The sequence below is a fragment of the Natrix helvetica genome, assembly GCF_964273705.1.
Source record: "Natrix helvetica genome assembly, chromosome: Z".
In the NCBI taxonomy this organism is placed as follows: Eukaryota; Metazoa; Chordata; class Lepidosauria; order Squamata; family Natricidae; genus Natrix; species Natrix helvetica.
Window position 1 is genome coordinate 111,368,968 of NC_138554.1, and position 15,349 is coordinate 111,384,316.

At 41.9% G+C, this 15,349-nt stretch overlaps 1 protein-coding gene across 6 annotated transcripts in view; it reads right to left on the minus strand.

Moving 5' to 3' along the window:
• KIAA1217 overlaps positions 1 to 15,085 on the minus strand; it is a 255,677-nt gene extending 240,592 nt beyond the window's left edge. For 4 of the 6 annotated variants that reach the window (XM_081969854.1, XM_081969855.1, XM_081969853.1 and 1 more), the window contains exons 1-2: positions 14,307 to 14,446; positions 4,079 to 4,362 (exon numbers count right to left, since the gene is read on the minus strand). In XM_081969854.1, the coding sequence (XP_081825980.1) occupies positions 4,079 to 4,362; positions 14,307 to 14,376 (354 nt within the window). In that variant the 5' untranslated portion in view covers positions 14,377 to 14,446. Of the gene's footprint in view, positions 1 to 4,078; positions 4,363 to 14,306; positions 14,448 to 14,946 lie in introns of those variants that run through there. The other 2 variants (XM_081969856.1, XM_081969850.1) reach the window with 2 other exon arrangements.
• Between the last annotated feature and the right edge of the window lie 264 nt (positions 15,086 to 15,349).

Sequence of the window (15,349 nt, forward strand, 5' to 3'; positions counted from 1 at the left end):
ACGTGTGGTGGCCTAACATGGACAGGGAGTTTGAAGAATGGGTGGCTACCTGCACACCATGCCAGGATTCCAGACCAGCTCCCCCAGAGGCGCCCGCTAAGGAGTGGGAGCGACATCAAGCACCATGGTCTAGGGTGCACATTGATTTTGCTGGCCCAGTTCATGGCCAGACATTCCTCGTAGTTGTGGACGCCTACTTGAAATGGCTAGAAGTAGTCCTGATGACCTCCACTATGGCAGAAGCGGTCATCAAGGTGCTATGGAGACTTTTCTTCACGCACCGCCTGCCCGATGTCTTGGTCTCTGACAACGGGCCCCAATTCACGACCATGCAATTTGAGACCTTCCTAGCAGCTCAGGGAATCAGACATGCCCTGGTCGCGCCATTCCATCCGGCCTCCAATGGTCAGACGGAAAGAATGGTGAGATCTGCAAAAGAAGCCCTCTCTAGGATGGGCCCTGGAGATTGGCAAACACGAGTTGACCACTATTTGCTAATTCAGCACATCACACCCAGTGCCACTACAGGAAGAAGTCCCTCAGAGGTTCTCATGGGTTGCCAGCTAAGGTCCACTTAGACCGGCTACACCCAAACTATTCTGCCTCATCGCCCCCTGACTCCACAAGCAAGATTTGGACTTTTAGCATAGGGGATTCAGTATACGCCCACAACTACATCGGGGGAACTCTGTGGATTCCTGCCACAGTGATAGGCATCACCAGGCCTTGCTCTTATCTCGTAGAGCTCGAGGACGGTCGGAATTGGAGAAGGCACTTTGACCAACACCGTGGCCACCTCCACTCTTAGACAACCAGAGGTAACTCCTGCACAAGTTAGCCAAAGCCCTACCCAAAGGGAGCAATACGCCACTCCTTCCACAGGCAGCTCAAGCCCGAGGGTACTGGGGAACTTATCTGGTTGTGTTGCAGGCCCGCAGCGTGCTCCGAGCGAACCGGCTCTAGAATCTCCAGCCATGGCCTGTGAAAGGTTCCAGGAGCTTCCACCAAGCGGAGCTGCGAAGCAAACAGATCCGTCCGACCTGCTCAAAGAACACCTTCTGACTGAACTGCGCAGGTCAGGCAGAGCTACCCAAAAGTCCACCTACCTGCATGACTAGTAGGATTGTTCCATCTAAGAGGGGAGGAGTGTTACATACTAGCTTCAACTACAGTGGTTTCCACCAAGGTCTTTGTTCTGGCAGGAACAGAGGTTTAATGTCATTGGTCGAAGGGTCTGAAAGCTCCCTATAAAAGAGCTGTTGTCAGACTCAACCTTCGCTGGATTGTTCTCACTTGTTGCATTTAATAAAGAGCTTTTGTTACCGTTAGCCTGTGTGTGCCTTATCCATTACCCAATCTAACAGTAAGGTTACAGTAGCAGAATGCTGCAAGTCAGAATGCACTTCCTTCCTCCCTCCCCTACCTTTACTTTCCTGAGAACTAGGCAGGGTTCCTTCTGAGATGTTTTCTCCATCCCCATCCATCCTTTGGACTCAGATTTCTCTTATGAGACCATTGTCCAGACTGTGACTTTTCCTTCTATCTGCCATAGTTATTCTCATAGCCCATTACATACCCTACCCCCATGATGATGAACCCATGGCACACATGGTGGAAGTGGCACACAGAGCCATCTCTCCGGGCCCACCAGCCATCGCCAATTGCTCTTCTGTGTTCCAGCATGCACATGTGTGCCAGCCAGCTGGTCTTCACGTGCGTGGGGGCACCAGAAACTGGAAGACCAGGTGACTGGCGGGCATGCACACACAAGAAACCAGAAGCTCAGCTTCCCGGCACATGCATGTGCATGGGGGAACTGCTCTTTTGGTTTCTGGCACTTCCTCACCCATCAACACTGTACCACCCCTTTCCAGGAGCATCCCTTTTCAATGATAAGGAAGCAAACTGGAATTTGATGAAGGATTTTTATTAAACTTAGATTCTTTTAATTAAAAAGATATGGGAATATAGCAAAGCCTAGCATCAAATTATATTTTAATTCTTATTTTAAAGAATGCTTCTGAGCCCGCCATTTGTCTTTAAAGCCTCACTGGAATTAGACTTGAAAACAAACACTTAACATAGTATGAAGTGGTAGAAAGGGGGGGGGGAATGATAATATCTACGTCTGGAACATTGTTTTCCTTAAGGTGTTGGCTTTATCTTATAGAAAGAAAGCAACAAAACAACAAGAAATTAGACAAATATTCTAACGCCCAACTAAACTTCTACAAGTAGTTTCAGATAACATGCTAGTCCCCAAGCAATTTGTGTTGCCATTTTGTTTCGTGTTGAGTTATTATTTAGGTTACACTTTCAAATCCACCAAATTCACCAGCATCATATAAGTAAATCCAGCTACACAAATTCTTTAGGGACTAAGAACAAAATCACTGGCCCATAGAGTTGACCAGAGACTAAGTACAGTTGCCCACTCACCCAATTCATATCCTAACCATCTTGACCTTCTGAAATATTTCAGCAGATAGCACCTTCAGCAGTTAAAAACTAAGTAAAATCAACATGAACAGTTCAAAGCATATACACCTGAACCAGATGGTTACTTCCTAGATTCTATTTGTGTAATCAACCCCAACTGACTTTATCTCATGGAGATACATCAAGCAGCATGTATATTTCTATTTTCCACTAGAGGTGGCAGGAATAAGTAAGTCAGACAATTGTCCAGGGCTTGCATTGAGTGCTTCTTCCTCAATTGTGGCATTATTTCAGCAAATAACTTGGGAGGAGCTTACTACTGGCTTCCTTCCTTTAGCTAGGCAGCCAGCTGCACCAATCTATTTGTATACATTTGATGTAACCTATTTTTAGTTTGTGAACTCTTGATCATTTTTTCCAGAAAATCCAGATGGCATTATGTCATTATCCATCTTGGGCAATGGAGAAGAAAGTAAGGGGAAGAAGAAAATCAGAGGGTAATCAAGCAGCAAAATGCTCTAGATAGATGTATTAATATTATGACACTCAAAAGTGGCTAATAGATTATAAAAATCAATCTGTGAAGCCCTCCTGATATTCTTGCTGAATTTCTCCAAGCTCTTTTCCCATCATCACATCTGTAGCAGTATCAGAAATTTGAGTAAATTAGATCCTAAAACTTAAATTTCTCAGTGTACATTTCATTTTACCAATGTCATCATATTTTTTACCAAACAAATGATACATATATTTCTACAAATGATACAATATATTTTAAACTGCATTCATTAGGAAGTGAATCTTCAATTCAATATGAATGCTTTTCTACTTGGCTATTCCACTATTTATTTTTAGTAACATTGTTCGTAAGTGACACATTCTAGATGCCAAAGCATTTGTGGGATCAGCTATGGAAATATCCCTTAGCTTTGCATTTTTCTGAAAGGTTGAATAATAGAAAGAGCAGAACTCAACAACAATTAGCACTTTAGCAATCCTTTGCATGATCTGAAACTATCACATGTTTAAATTTGAGCTGCTTAAGAGCCTTGGGTCCAAATCCAGTTATAATCATATAAATTCCAGTCATCAAGAATAACTGTTGAGCTCACCAAGTAAAATCAGCTCATATAAAAACACAGCTACAAATGATAATTGATTGTGCAATTAACTATTAACAATTCTTCTCGGTTCTGCTCTGGGAATATGCCTTTTTTTTTACATGCATGCATAGTGAATTTCTAAGCACAAATTTCCATAAGCACAAAGGCATCAGTTCAATGAATGTATCTTCATCAAAGCGGACAGAAAATGCCCACAAATTTTTTAAAAAATCTATCATTTTAAAAAGATAACTGCATGTTAGCGTACTGCACAGTTACTAGTGTCACCAGGCTTAATTATAAACAGATGTAATCTAGCTTCCTGACAGGTAATCCTACAAGACTAATTTGAATGTCCACTAAACAGCTGGAATTACAATTCCCAGAATCCTTAGAAATGATTTTTATTTTATTTTATTGGTTATTATTAGATCTATATTCCACCTTTACTTTATACAATTCAGGGCCATAGAGTGAAAATGTATCTTGAGATAAAGCTGCACACTATTTTAGACCTAAACTATATCATTTCATACCTGATCTCTCAGTCTTTCTTGGTGACCCATGATTGCAGATGCATGATGGGGATATTTCTGTTTCAGATGCTCCAGAAACGCTTCTCTTTTTTTGTCCATATCAGAAGGTTGCATTCCCAAAATTTCTTGGGAACTCCGAGGGCCACCTACAGTATGTCTTCGAGGAATATGGCGACCCACCTTAGAATGGGTAGATTGCCTATTTGCAGAAGTAATGAATTCTTTAGGCCACAGACAATCTGTATCATCTAATGAAGCTCCATGCACATTTCTTTTTCCCAGATCTGTGAATAAAAAACAAAGAAAGAAAGAAATTGTTAATGCAAAATCTTAAACACCATGTAGATGAATGGAATTATATTATCCAGTTTTTAAAAATATTTCAGACGAAGTTGCTTCAATTCAAGAACAAACAAAATGTATTATTTTGGAAAAGTAACACTAAAAAGATAGCTGCCATTAGTGATATAAAATAATACATAAGACCACACAGAATATGGTTCATTGAGGAAATGCTACCCTCTAAAGTAAGATAGTGGATGAAAAATAACTTTCTTCTTTAAGCTTTAAAATCAGAACATTTTTTTTTGAAAAAAAGGATTTTTCCCATCATAACACTGCACTATTTTTTTTAAGTAATGGGGCTATTATTAGTTTTCCTTACCATCTTGACTTATATTTTCCCCAAAAAAGTGGAATTGAAATCTTTAATCTTTCTTCAACGTGTTTTCAATGTGTTCTGAAACTTCTGTGAAATAATGAGAAAAGCACTTTTCCTTTTTGTGCACCCAGTTCTTCCCACTCCTAATTTTCAGACTACAGCCTTGGTTTTAAATTTCATGGATCTTGCTTGGATGTTATGCCTCTCTGAGACAGCCGACTGGAAAATATAGTGTCACTTTTTCAATAAACCATTATTTTGAGAAATGAAATAAAAGCAAGTCTATGTGATAGGAAAAGAAATAAGTGGGGGATACAGGAAAGCAAGAAAATTTAAACTTTGAGACCTGTGCATTATAGACAATCCTGAAATGGACACTGCAGTAGACTGGACATTAGAGTCAACTTATCTGCAGGTAACAGAGTAGTGAAGTAGTGAAGGCATTAGGTTAGAAAATGGGAATGTTGTGAGTTTCAATTATATCTTAGACAAAATCCAACTGGATGAAGCTGGGTTAATCACCTCCTCTCAACCCTAGGAAGGAGGCAATGGCAGACCAGTTCTGAAAAAAACCTACCAAGAACACTGCAGAAACTTGTCTGTTTTACTTACTAGAATCAGAAGCAATTAAAAGAAGGGAGGGAAATCTGCCAGATAATTGAGTAACTAAACTCTTGGGTTTAGTTATAAGAAAAATGAAGGTTGAAGAAATGAATAGTGGAGAGTAAATTAAAGAATACAATCCTTTTAAAAAGTTTCCCAATTTTGTTTATAACTTTATTTGTTGTTATTACTGATTTTAAATTTCCTTTTTCAATTAACATATTGTGTAGCATTTCAACTTTTATGTTTACTTGAAAGTAAACCTCTTCTCTCAACTTAAATAGTTTTGCTATTTCAGAGCAAATACAGTATTTAACCTAGATTGTTGGGGGCAATATGCTGACTCTGTAAACCACTTAGAGAGAGCTTAGAAACCACTGTGAAGCGGTATATAAGTCTAAGTGCTATTGCTATTGCTATATAGAGAATTAAAGACATTGGTTGTCCAATGTTTCAATTAGTTTGAATGAACTTTAAGCAGACTATCCAAAATCACAATTCCAAGTGTAATAGTGTGATCTTTTACTTATTTATTTTTTCAGAAGATAGCCTTACTTATTTCTGTGGGATTCGCTTTCATGTGCCTGTGCAAAGCTTCAAATCTATTCTGATGAAGCCACATTGCATCATTTCAATGCCTCCTCTGAAAGTCTTAATACCTATAAGAAGTTTTGTACATAGTTCCAATCGACTACCGGAAATATGTTCTGTTTACATGCAGAAAGCTCTTCTACTGCTAAAGGAATGCTGGTTATATGCATACTCATTTGGAAGTATTGCTTTTATATGCTTTGTTTTCTTTGTATTTACAACAATTTTGATTGTTTTGAGCAATATAAATTCAAACTGGACCCATGTAGCATAATAGTAAGATGGTTTGGTCTAAGATTAGGGAAACCTAAGTTCACCCTGAATTATTAAAACTCAATAGGTTACTTTCTCTCAGCCTCATCTATCTCACCCGTTAACCATTGCAGAGATTAAATAATGGAAATTAAAGTAAGGGATACACTTACTTGAGCTCCTGAGAAAAATGGGGCATAACTCATAACTATTATATGCTCCTAGCAATATCCTAAAATTTCAGGTATCGCATCACTGTCAAACTAAGTCAGAATTCTGATTGATACATGGCTGCTTGTCCTTCTCAGTTCCTCTTTCCAAGTGAAAACTATGGTTTTTGTGTGCTTCGCTTAGTATATATCCTCCATGCACATATGTATATGTCTCTGTTCTTTTTGTATATATGTTTGTCTTATGTGTATTTTTATTTGTTTTGATTGTACGCCGCCCCGAGTCCTTCGGGAGAGGGTTGCGGCTAATCAAATAAAAATTATTATTATTATTATTATTATTATTATTATTATTATTATTATTATTATTATTATTATTATTATTATTATTACAACTTCTAATCACATCTATCTAGTTTAGAAACAATTTATAATCCTAGAACTTAAAACCACGATTTGTTCTTGTATTCTGAACCCTGCGTTGTTTAAGGACCGATTTCCTGTTAAATAAACCACAGAAAGCGTAAAAAGATAAAACCAGGACAAAATTTTCCACCAGCCTTTTGCTTATGTGTGCTACAAAAAATTGCCTTATAACAGTTTTTCATAATCTGATAAATTCCTTTTTTTAAAAAAAAATATTTGTTTAATTAAACAGAACACAAAAAGAAAAAAATAGAGAAAAAACAAAAGCGGGGGGAGGGCACCAACAAATAATGTATACACATACATACATACATACATACATACATACCAGTGGTGGGTTTCAAATTTTTTTGGAACCTACTCTGTGGGTGTGGCCTCCTTTGTGGGAGTGGCTTGCCGGCCATGTGACCTGGTGGGAGTGGCTTGGCAGTCATGTGACCAGGTGGGCATGGCTAACTTGGAAAATGTGGTGAAACTCACTTAATGATGCTCTTGCTTAGCAACCAAAATTTTGGGCTCAATTGTGGTCATAAGTTCTTTTTCTTTCTTTCTTTCATCTCTCTCCCACTTTCTTTTTTTCTTTTTCTTTTTCTCTCTCTCTCTGGCTCTTTGTCTCTCTCTCCCTCTCTGTCTCCCTCTGTCATTTTCTCTGGGTGTCTATCTGTCTGTCTCTCTCTCTGTATCTCTGTCTCTCTCTCCTCCTTCCCCCATCTCTGTCACTCTGTGTGTGTGTGTCTGTCTGTCTCTCACTCACTCTGTGTGTGTGTGTGTGTGTGTCTGTCTCTGTCTCTCCCTCTGTCTCTCTCCCCTCCCTTCCTCTCTCTCTGTCACTCTGTGTATGTGGGTGTGTCTGTCTCTCACTCATTCACTTAATCACTCACTCTGTGTGTGTCTCTCTATCTTTCTCTCCCTCCCTCCCCCTCTCTGTCTCTGAGTGTGTGTGTGTGTGTGTGTCAGTCTCTCTGATTCCCTCCCTCACTCCCTCTCTCTGTTCCTCTCTCTGTCTGTCTGTCTGTCTCACTCACACACACACACTGTGGTCACCTTGTTGAGTGTTCCAATCACATTTGAAACACTCAACAACTGGCTTGCATTTATGGTATTTTGCAGCATTCTGCTTTTAACCATATATTTTGGTCCTATGACTGCAGAATGCTGCAAAATACCATAAATGCAAGCCAGTTGTTGAGTGTTTCAAATGTGATTGGAACACTCAACAAGGTGACCACAGTGTGTGTGTGTGTGTGAGTGAGACAGACAGACAGAGAGAGAGAGGAACAGAGAGAGGGAGTGAGAGAGGGAATCAGAGAGAGACTGACAGAGTCTGACAGAATCAGAGAGGTACTTTTAACTACCTGGCAGCGGCGTTTTTCCTTGGGGGGCTCCTCAGAACATCCCAAGACTTCGGAGGGAAGCCTCCAGCCCGGAGCAGGAGCAAAGCCCCTTTTCCAACTGGCCTTTCCTCGCTTGGAGGGCTTTGGAGGGAAGCTTCTGCAGAAGCCCGGCCGAGTGACAACAAGTTCCCACCGTTACGAAGCCTCGAAGGCTGTAATTTTCTGAGCTGTGCGCGCGCGCCTGTTTTCCACGGCGTGGAGCAGCAGCGAGGCTCTGCGAGGCGAGCGATGATTGCGGAGACCATCAACAGTCCCCCCTCGCGTTCCTCGTCTTCCCGGATGGCATCCTGAGTCATTGCCGGCCACGCAGAATCTCGCCGCTGCTCCACGCCGTGGAAAACAGGCGCGCGCGCACAGCTCAGAAAATTACAGCCTCCGAGACTTCGTAACAGCGGGAACTTGTTGTCACTCGGCCGGGCTTATGCAGAAGCTTCCCTCCGAAGCGTTCTGAGCCTCGGAGGCTGTAATTTTCTGAGCTGTGCGCGCGCGCCTGTTTTCCACGGCGTGGAGCAGCAGCGAGGCTCTGCGAGGCGAGCGATGATTGCGGAGGCCGTCAACGGTCCCCCCTCGCGTTCCTCGTCTTCCCGGATGGCATCCTGAGTCATTGCCAGCCACGCAGAATCTCGCCGCTGCTCCACGCCGTGGAAAACAGGCGCGCGCGCACAGCTCAGAAAATTACAGCCTCCGAGACTTTGTAACGGTGGGAACTTGTTGTCACTCACCCGGGCTTCTGCAGACGCTTCCCTCCGAAGCGTTCTGAGGGAGGAAGGGCCAGTTGGGAAAGGGGCTTTGCTCCTGCTCCGGGCTGTAATTGCGCCTATGTTTTCCACGGCGTGGAGCAGCGGCAAGGCTCTGCGCGGCCAGCGATGATTCCGGAGGCCATCAGTGGGGGGCAGGGTCCCCCCTCATGTTCCTCATCTTCCCGGATGGCCCCCGGAATCATCGCTGGCTGCGCAGAGCCTTGCCGCTGCTCCACGCCGTGGAAAACATAGGCGCAATTACAGCCCGGAGCAGGAGCAAAGCCCCTTTCCCAACTGGCCCTTCCTCCCTCAGAACGCTTCGGAGGGAAGCGTCTGCAAAAGCCCGGGTGAGTGACAACAAGTTCCCACCGTTACGAAGCCTCGGAGGCTGTAATTTTCTGAGCTGTGCACGCGCGCCTGTTTTCCACGGCGTGGAGCAGCAGCGAGGCTCTGCGAGGCGAGCGATGATTGCGGAGGCCGTCAATGGTCCCCCCTCGCGTTCCTCGTCTTCCCGGATGGCATCCTGAGTCATTGCCGGCCACGCAGAATCTCGCCGCTGCTCCACGCCGTGGAAAACAGACGCGCGCGCGCAGCTCAGAAAATTACAGCCTCCGAGACTTCGTAACGGTGGGAACTTGTTGTCACTCACCCGGGCTTCTGCAGAAGCTTCCCTCCAAAGCCCTCCAAGCGAGGAAAGGCCAGTTGGGAAAGGGGCTTTGCTCCTGCTCCGGGCTGTAATTGCGCCTATGTTTTCCACGGCGTGGGGCCGCGGCCAGAAGACAAGGAACAGCAGTGGCGGCGGGGAGTCAGCCCCGATGCAAAAAACGCCAAGGGGGCGGGGCAGGAAATTACTTCCGAGTTCATTCTTCAACCGGATCGCGCGATCCGGTGCGATCCGGTAGAAACCCACCACTGATACATACATACATACATACATACATACATACATACATACATACATACATACTACATATATACATGGGTTTCTCTTGCATGTAGATGCATATATAGTTTCAGATAATTCATTAATAATCATCCACATATATTTCCGCATCTATTCATCAGTTATAAACATCAGGTTTTCAATCCACTGAACTTATTGGGACCACATAAACTTGGTACCTTCCTAATCCATTTTCCAGATTGCTCAGTCCACGCTGAACCAGGAAACACTGAGATATGAACCCTTACATCAAGAAAAAGAACTGGTTGGGAAAACTGCCTTAGTAGCGTTTGAGTTTAGCCAGGAGCTTGCCCAAGGCCATCTATTGAGTTTGTAGCAATGGAGAGATCTGAATTGATGATGTACTGAGTAGAGCTTGGTCTCTCACCTACTTTATCACAGCAATTCTTTTATGAAACTTTTCTCTATGATTTGCAGCTGTAGAAATCATTAGCTCCATTGCCAGCAGCCTCTGTGAAATGCTAATCTTCATGTTCTCCATATATGGTAATTTGCATACACTTTGGATTTCTCTATTTTAGTATTAAATATTTACATTAACAGAAGCATCCCGAGGAAGTTTCTGCACTATCACCTAAATTGTTGTTTAAGATTGGGAATGTTTTTGTCTACAACCCAGGAAATTCATCCATAAACAGCAGCTGCTGGGATTACCTACTTCTTTACTGTTACCCAGCCTACACAACTCCCATAGTTTATCAGCTATGCTATGCACTATTTTGTAGTGTGTATTTACCTTCCACAATGACAATTATGTCTTATCATTTCACATGTCAAGGCAGTTTTTTGAGGGACTGCCAACTCCAATTATTTCTACATGGCCCATCAGATCAGGAAGGCAGGGCATGGTTTTATCAGTAGCCATTCAGAACCAATCAAATGGTTTGTTTGATTGTGTTGTTGCTGCTGCCTGGGATTGGGATGGGTGGTTTAAATTGTGAATTTTTACCTATGGACTTTTAATGTTCTATGCCTGCCTCTCCCTCACTGCTATATAAATGTTTATATATATATATATATATATATATATATATATATATATATATATATATGTATATGTATATGTATATGTATATGTATATGTATATGTATATGTATATGTATATGTATATGTATATGTATATGTATATGTATATGTATATGTATGTATGTATGTATGTATGATGTATGTATGTACGTACGTACGTACGTACGTACATACATACATACATACATACAATGCTATAATGCGGGTCTCAAGAAAAATGAAGGGATTAATACTTGAAAACTGATTTGGAGTTTGGAGGAAACCCAGGTTCTTCCTTACTAGATGGGAACAGCTGCCAATCTGGATATATCAATTCATTTTTTTGGGACTACTTTTGGTATCTAATGTAGAGTACAGATACATGCTTCTAAGTTAAGATGAAGCTAATAGCTGTTGCTTTGCTTTACAACTCTCTCCCCCTCCCTCCCTTTCTCTTTGTGTGTGTGTGTGTGTGTGTGTAAATAAAATCAGGATATACAAGAAGTCTAAAGGAGATCAATAGCAACTACAGTTGGCATGCGTAGCCATATTTTAAGGCGTGTGAGCTGTCAGCTCTGGCACGCATGTGCGTGCCAGCCCAGCTGATTTTCAGCCTTCCTGGGGGCCAGGGGAGGCCATTTTCACCTCCCCAGGCTTTAGGAAAGCCTCCAAAGCATGAGGAGGGTGAAAAACGGGCCCAATGGGCCAACCAGAAGTTCATTCCCGAACTTCCAGTTGGCCTGTTGGGCCCGTTTTTCACCCTCCCCAGGCTTCAGGAAAGCCTCCAGAGTGTGAGTGTGGGTCATGCGTGCATGCATGGGGGGGGGGTCACGTGCGTATACACAGGTGGGTGGGCGCATTGCATTGTGGGCACATAATTTTGACATGCCTTTACAAAAAGGTTTGCCATCACTGATATAGGAGATTAGACTTATACTACAGACAATGCAGTAGGGGTACATTGTGCACGTTGTGCATTATGCAGCTGTGGCAGACGGAGCAGGTGGGTACAGCTGATTAATTCCTGTGATTCTGGGTAATGCTGTTTGCAGAGAGAAGGGCAGCTGAGCTCCCAGATTGTTCCCCATCATGGCTGGTGAAGAACATACAAGGCAGATATAGTCAAACTGTACCTCCCAGGGGACAATGGAACTATGTGCTTAGACATAGCTTCTTCCAGCTTCTATTTGCTGCTTTATGACCTAGAAGAAAATGCTTGAGAAAACAGACATGCTTTTTTTCTAAAAGTGAATAATGAAAAACTCTGAGTCAACTCCTAATTCTGCTGGAGTCACTTTGTCTGCCACTATCAATGACCTGCACAAATATAGGAAGTCTCATTCATTTTCAGTTTCTGGGCATGTATGCATCAATTAGATCAAATACTTCCCAAAATTATTCAGCCTTGCAATTTTACAAAGCAGTAGACCAAGAAAATATGACATTGATATGATTATGCAAATGTATAGGCATTATTTATGCCCCTATGATGGTCTTGAAGATTCAATTCTCTTCTATTTTAGGGATAAAAAAAATCTGATTGTTTTGAGATTATTTTTCAACACAGTTATATTCAAATCTATTGCATATTCCAATAGCTTTATACCTCGAAATGCTACTTGTTGTTACCTTGGGAATTCTTTGAGCTATATCTGAAAAGATGGTCATATTCTAAAATATCAAATTTAGCTCCTTGCAGACTTAATAGATTTAAGCAGAAGTTTGTTTACTATATATCCATAGTAAGGCAAGTAGATATATCATCATTATTTACTTTGAAGGTCGATATATCTTATCTCATAAACTAGTAATTTTTCTCTTGGTCCATTTTTAATCAAGTTGAAAATCTTGCTCCTAAATATGGTAGTGAAATGGCAGTAAGTTTCCACCCAGTGTTCCTATATCATCCAGCAGAGTTTTGGAAACATTTATTCATAGTTTACATATAACAGGGGTGGATACCCTGTAGTATTTGGACTTTTATGCTACCTTCAGTTAATTTCCAAAGAGCCCTGGCAGTGATCAACTCAAATTCCTGGAGATCTCTCCTCTCATTGACTGTCCATTGGTTAGGGGGGGGGGGGAAAGAGGGGCAACAAGACAGATAGACAGAGGTGGCAAAAAGAAAGGGGACAGCTATAAGATGGGAGAAGAAAGGATTACTCTACCCATTTCTGTCCCAGGCCCCACCCACTACTCCCCTATGACCTCTGGCTGGATTTCCTAAGAGTAAATACAATTCTTAACTGAAAAGGGCAACCTACCAACACGGAGAATTGTGCTGCATTCATATGATGTATTAAAAATGATATAAATGAATCATGTAAATGATTCCTACTATAAAACTTGAATTGCCAGATTAAGAATTCCAAGTCATTTTAATACATCCAGACCTTCCAAGATATACATGTGGCTATATGCAACCATGCATATACCTACTTGTGTGAGCCTATACAGATGTGTTTACATGTGTCATCAGTGTACCAGTTCAAAGAAACTAAATTAGCAAGAAGTAATTTTATTAAAACATTTTACGCCACCTTTATCCTTGAGAATATAAATATACACATATGAGTAAAGAAAAATGTTAAAGGAAAACTATATAAACATAATAAAGCAGAGAGGGCAGCAAAAGAAAAATAGAAAATTAACAGGCAACAGAACAGAATAGAGTTTCAATAAATGAAAAATATGTAACACCCCCCCCCCAAAATACACTGGGGATCATTGCTAACACCTTAATTTATTTATTTATTTATTCAGTCAAGACATAAAAGTGTTTCATCTTCAGTGAAATCTCCCCAAGGGGAGATAATAAAATCTGCAGGGACCTGGAAAAATCTCAAATACAGTAACTGAACCTGTATTCTAATTTCCCAAAATAATCTACGTAGAAGAAACATACCTTAGAAACTCCCATAAAGTAGTGCATTTAGGTTAGTCACGTGTTCTGCTATAGAAACATTTGATGCTAAAGCGTAAAACACTGGAGACCAAGCGAACGCACCGTGTCTGACCTCACGACGTGAAAGCCGCGTTCACAACTTATGGCTACAGTCCAAGAGAAACGCGCGTTCCATGCGGTGTAAGCTAAATTTTGAGCGATTTCACTGGACGCAAGAATACGAACACCAATCGGCCACCTTCCCGGACAGTAAAGGACAGGATTTCGATTTCCAATTAAAAATTAATAGAACCCTCTGATGGGAGGCGGACACCTCCCCCCCCGCCCCCCGCCGCTTCGGATTACTTTGGGATTTCCAAAACAGGATATTATTTTGCCTTCCAGAAAGGTAGATTCTTCCCCAAGACAAAAGGCACAGACAACCGCAGATAAATTAAGCATCTGCTCCAGATACTCTTACGAAGATTAAAAAAAGCAGCCACCGAGAGACAAGCTTCAGGCGGTTTAGTTACTTACCCTTCCTCGGATTGCTGCTTGTCGGACAGACCAAGAGCGGCTCCGATTTCGGGTTCTCAGCTTCCTCCATTACCGCTGCCTACACTCAAGCTCTTGCCCCAAGCTTTCGATTCAGAAAGCTTAAAAACTTTCAGCTCAAAAAACTACCCGACGGCCCCTTCCCCGGGCAGCAGAAAGTTCTTTTCGAAAGGTAATTACATTCCAATAAGCCCCCCGCCCAGATATCTTAGTCGAGGTTCGCCTCAGCAAGCCAATGGGCAGCGGCGCTTTCAAAGGCGGCTGTTGGCTCCCTCCGCTGTGGCTGAAATAGCCCCCCAGTCTCGCTCGCTCGCTCGCTCTCTCGCAGAGGCCCTCAACAGGTGATGAGTTTGAATTTTTGTCTTGCCTTTAGCTCACCGTAGCGTTGGTCCTCAACAAGGCAAAGTCCCGGAGGCGACTTTGTTACCCGTGAGGAGTCGGGGGGAAGAATTTAACTTAAAACACAGTCGTGCTAATCATAAATCAATACTAGAGTATGAAAATTTAGTTCTATATATAGCATGAGTCCCAAAAGGATTTGGTCTAAGAAAGCTGATAATTGTACAGCTAACTAGCTAATTATTATTAGGCTGTGCATATGTGTATATAAAAAATAAAATACCTGGTCAGTTGAGATGGGAAAGAAAAATTGGACATTTTTTGGATAGAGCTTCTTCAGGAAAATAACAAAAGACTATGCAAAAGTATCTGCCACATGAAGATAACAGCCTTGTTTGCAGTTTAATGAAGTTGCAATGAAGAATAAAGGCAGAGAGACCGGTCAAAATATTTGCAAGCTCACTTGCAAGATGCATACAGTAGTAGAGTCATTTTTATCAAATTACAACGCAAAGCAGGATCATTGGTTGTAAAATGGAGGTGTGGCTCTAAATACCATACAAACTGAGCAAATGGGATGAAGAACTTGCCTGGACACTTAAGCATCTGTTAAATAAAAGGTAATCAGACGAAAACTGTGCTTTTCACAGACTAAAATTAGTCTCTACCGTAATGCACTGACTGCT